Source organism: Oryx dammah, unplaced genomic scaffold (genome assembly GCF_014754425.2).
Source record: "Oryx dammah isolate SB20612 unplaced genomic scaffold, SCBI_Odam_1.1 HiC_scaffold_11, whole genome shotgun sequence".
In the NCBI taxonomy this organism is placed as follows: domain Eukaryota; kingdom Metazoa; phylum Chordata; class Mammalia; order Artiodactyla; family Bovidae; genus Oryx; species Oryx dammah.
In genome coordinates this window covers 28553161-28557072 of record NW_024070195.1, presented here as the reverse complement: position 1 = coordinate 28557072, position 3912 = coordinate 28553161, and the positions used below count along the sequence as shown (strand labels likewise).

Below are 3912 nucleotides of genomic sequence, written 5' to 3'. Positions count from 1 at the left end.
TCAGGGCTTTCCTCTTGGCTCAGATGGTAAAGAATCCACCTGCAATGCAGGAGACCTGGGTTCAATCCTTGAATTGGGAAGATCCCCTGGAAAAGTGATAGGCTACCCACTCCAGTATTCTTGGCCTTCCCTGGCGGCTCAGATGGTAAAGAATCTGCCTGCAATGTGGGAGACCTGGGTTCGATCCCTGGGTTGGGACGATCCCCTGAAGGAGGGCACAGCAACCCACTCAAGTATTCTTCCCTAGAGAATGCCCATGGACGGGGGGCCTGGCAAGCTAAAGTCCATAGAGTTGTAAAGAGTCGGACCTGACTGAGTGACTAAGCACAGCACAGCACAGCACAGCATGCCTCTATCAAACCTTTTAGAGAAAATAAGATAGATCCCACCTCATTCCACTGAACACATAATTAACATCTACAAAGGAAGATAACAATATTGGTTTATGTATTTATTACAGAGATTCTAATTGCATTCCGACATCTCTCTGCACTGGGGGCACACGTGATTCCTTTCAGTTCAGTTCAGTTCAGTCACTCAGTCGTGTCCGACTCTTTTCGTCAGAGGTAAATCTTCCTTTTCAAGATCAATCATCCTCGAATGCCCTCTCAATGCAGCAAATCTTACTTGGTGACAAACATAGTTCAATTTGCTTTTCATATCTAGCACAGCGTTTCTTACATTGACCGTACAATTTTGAGCATCGTTCAGGATCCACCAAGGCTAGAGTAAAAGAAGAGTAATTGAAATTACTGATTTTTTAATTTAAGGATGTACTATTTGTGATTATAAAAAGTCCTACGTGTACACTGTAACAAATTTACAAAATGCCAAAAAATAAGAAGACACTGAAATATTATATATCCCCATTATACATGTAAAATTGAAATATTCCGAGTTAATACATGATTAGATTGTATGACATATATTGCTCCTCAACAAGATTCAAAAGTTTTAGAGCTACATAATATTTCCTTGAAATTATATATAAAATAATTTATCAATTTTTCAGCTACATAATATTTAGAACTTTATGAGGTTATTTTTAAAATTTATTTTTAGTTGGAAGATAGTTGTTTTACAATATTTTGCTGACTTCTGCCATATGACAATGTCAGGTTATTATAAACAAATTCATATTACATATTTTCATCTTTGCATAATTTGTGTTTAGGATAATGATGAAAGAGTTTGATTCTAGAGTTTTTAGTTTATATATTGCCACCAACAGTGTATGTAAATTTTACATCCCCCCAAAATGGCATCCACTGCAATTTTAACTTATATGCCTTTGGTTATTTGTTTTGTACAATTTTTCTTTCTTTTTCTTTATTTTACTGCTTATGTACTTTGCTTATTATATTATTGGTATAATTTTTATTGTTAGTGAAAGAAGAGCTGGCGACACTTGAGTTCATCCTTGTACTCCTTATCCTCTACTGCTTCCTCAGTCTTTTTTCTTTCTATTTCTATTCCTCTTCTTTCATTTCTTGAAATGTTGCAATGCAGTCTTCAATGTGATAAATACTTTGCTTACATTATTTCTTTTAATCTTTTCAAAACCTTATGAAGTTAAATTACTGTCCATTTTATAGGTAAGAGAACTAAAGCTTTTACTGCAGCTACAAAGGAGTTCCAGGTCCTTAAGGAAAAACCTGGCCCATTTAATGGCAAGCTCACTATATAAACTATTACAGTATGCTATGTCCACTATCCTTATAGATTATTTTATGCTTGCACTTCCCCTTAAATACTGGCCATTCCTTCATGCTTTAATCAACATCAGTATTGATTTCATCATTTCACAAGTAGTCTCTCCAGCATGGTATCACTCTGGAGCAAACACTCATCTGACATTTTCGCAAAGTATTCACTTAGACACTTTTTATTGCTTGTTGTTTTACTTTAAGGTTTTATCAATAGTCAAACCACACCATTGTGCAAGTGATATGTACTACTTGATGAACTCTTTCAAAGCCACTCACTTTGATATCTTCAATTGCCTTTCCTGTTTTTTTTTAATTTGTTTTTATTTATTTATTGATCAATCAAAGGCCAAACATAGAGCATTCTGTCCATTTCAGCTGGCATGTCATAACAAGAACAAACTTTTATATCAGATATTTTACCTTTTCTACAATTGCTATTGATTCTGCTGTATTTCCTTTGCTTTTTTGTTAAGGACATTGAAAAACCACTTAAATTCTCTAAGTGGCAATGCGCACAAGCTATTGAGTAGGGAGTTAGTAGTAAAATTCAAATTTTCTAAGTTTGCATTGAGTTCTATTTCTAAATACATGCTGCATCTTTTGAAATTCCAGCTGTCTAGTGCCAAATTAACTCACTTTGGGGCACATATTTGTATCTTCTTTGTTAGAGTCTGGATTACCTCAGTGGCAACACATATTAAAAAGAGCATGTAATCATCACTGTAGCTACGTATTTTGATGATTCACTTTTAACTGATCCATAAAACCACTGTTGTATTCCTTCACTAATGCATTAACGAATTCAACTAAGATTTTTGAGGTCCTATTTCTTTACCTGCCTTTTTATTCTCACTGCACCTCATTGCCCAGTATATTTTGAGACTATATCCTGGATCATTTTATGGAGTTTGTTATTGGTATCCCAAGAGATATGTACCTATTCTTAGTCTATTCATATTCCCTGGGGATCAATTTATTATGAAGTCTTCACTGATAGAAGATTAAATAAATTTAATAAATTATGTTCTTAATAACTTGAATATCAAAACAAATCAACACTCCAAGAAGAAAAAAAATCTCATCTTAATTGGCTTATTTTATGATTTTAAAATTGAAATAAAGTATATTGGTATAGCACTATTCTAAAATAGGAAACTGAGTTTCAATATCACCAAGAGACATTTTTTTCAAGACATTGTTTAATGGAAAAGATTGTATTAGGAACCTACACTTTCTAATTTATAATTGAATATTTCTATTTTTAGCCTGGAGCAATAACAACAAATATATGATACATACAATCACACCAGAAGCATCTATTACCTGGTAGAACGAAGGTCGCATAACACAGAAAATGAAAAAGATAATAAAAGATCTTCATTCTGTAGAAAGAAGCTACTGAAAGATTTGTTAACAAAACGCTTTCTAGAAAGCCAAGAGACATTTACTATTTATAGTTTTCTAGTGGAAGAAAGGCTCTCTTTTTCCGGAAATTGTTTTAATTTTGTGTTCTTATCTCTGCTCCACTGACTAGAGTTGTGGGCAGAATTGAAAACATTTGATATTAATCAGTCTTTAGGGAAGAATCTTTATGTAGAAGATAGTTGTAACATGACATTCTTATAACCGATGGTGATCAATTAAACACCAACACAAAGGATCATGCATGGAGTGGGCTTGAGATAAATATTTACCACTTCAGATGTAAAACAAATGAACACTACTGTCAGTTAAACTTCTGATTATCTTTCAAAATATGTTCCAATTACTAACCTGGTATGCAAATTCATCAATATGTTCATATATCCAAAATCCTACCTTATAGCCAGCCATCTCATTAGCTTCCCCAAATTACTCATTTACCAAAGTCTGGATATTACATCTCACTTTTTCACTGATTTTTATTATCTTTTTTTTTTTCAGGTGTGACTTGAATATTTATGAAGCTCTGTTTCTTTCTAGAAAGGCTCAATTAGTTTCCACTTATTTTAAACTTTTTGGCACAGTAAAATAATAAATATTGAAAAATAACTTGCAATGAATATAATTTCCTACCTTAATTTTCTTATTTTTGTGTGTTCTTGTTACTATAAACATAAGAATTTCTCCTTGTTTTGAAACCACAGAGTGTATCTTTTGTCTCTAGTAAAAAAAAAAAAAAAGAGAGAGAGAGAGGGAGAATTTAGACGACTTATGCCTTCTC

The 3912-nt window shown here is 33.2% G+C and overlaps 1 protein-coding gene across 1 annotated transcript; it reads right to left on the bottom strand.

Annotated features, from left to right (window-relative positions):
* Nucleotides 1-586: 586 nt before the first annotated feature.
* On the bottom strand, nt 587-3090 carry DEFB114 (defensin beta 114). The gene is made up of 2 exons (XM_040249483.1): nt 3024-3090; nt 587-723 (listed from the first exon to the last, which is right to left on the bottom strand). Exons 1-2 carry the CDS (start codon nt 3088-3090, stop codon nt 587-589), a joined length of 204 nt encoding a protein of 67 aa, XP_040105417.1.
* Nucleotides 3091-3912: the final 822 nt, after the last annotated feature.

What these genes read in the sequence shown, in the direction of transcription:
- DEFB114 (XM_040249483.1), bottom strand. Translation starts at nt 3,090, where the DNA reads ATGAAGATCTTTTATTATCTTTTTCATTTTCTGTGTTATGCGACCTTC. An exon ending in CGTTCTACCAGGTAATAGAT is followed by an intron (nt 724 to 3,023) that starts GCTTCTGGTGTG and finishes CTTTTACTCTAG; the next exon opens with CCTTGGTGGATCCTGAACGA.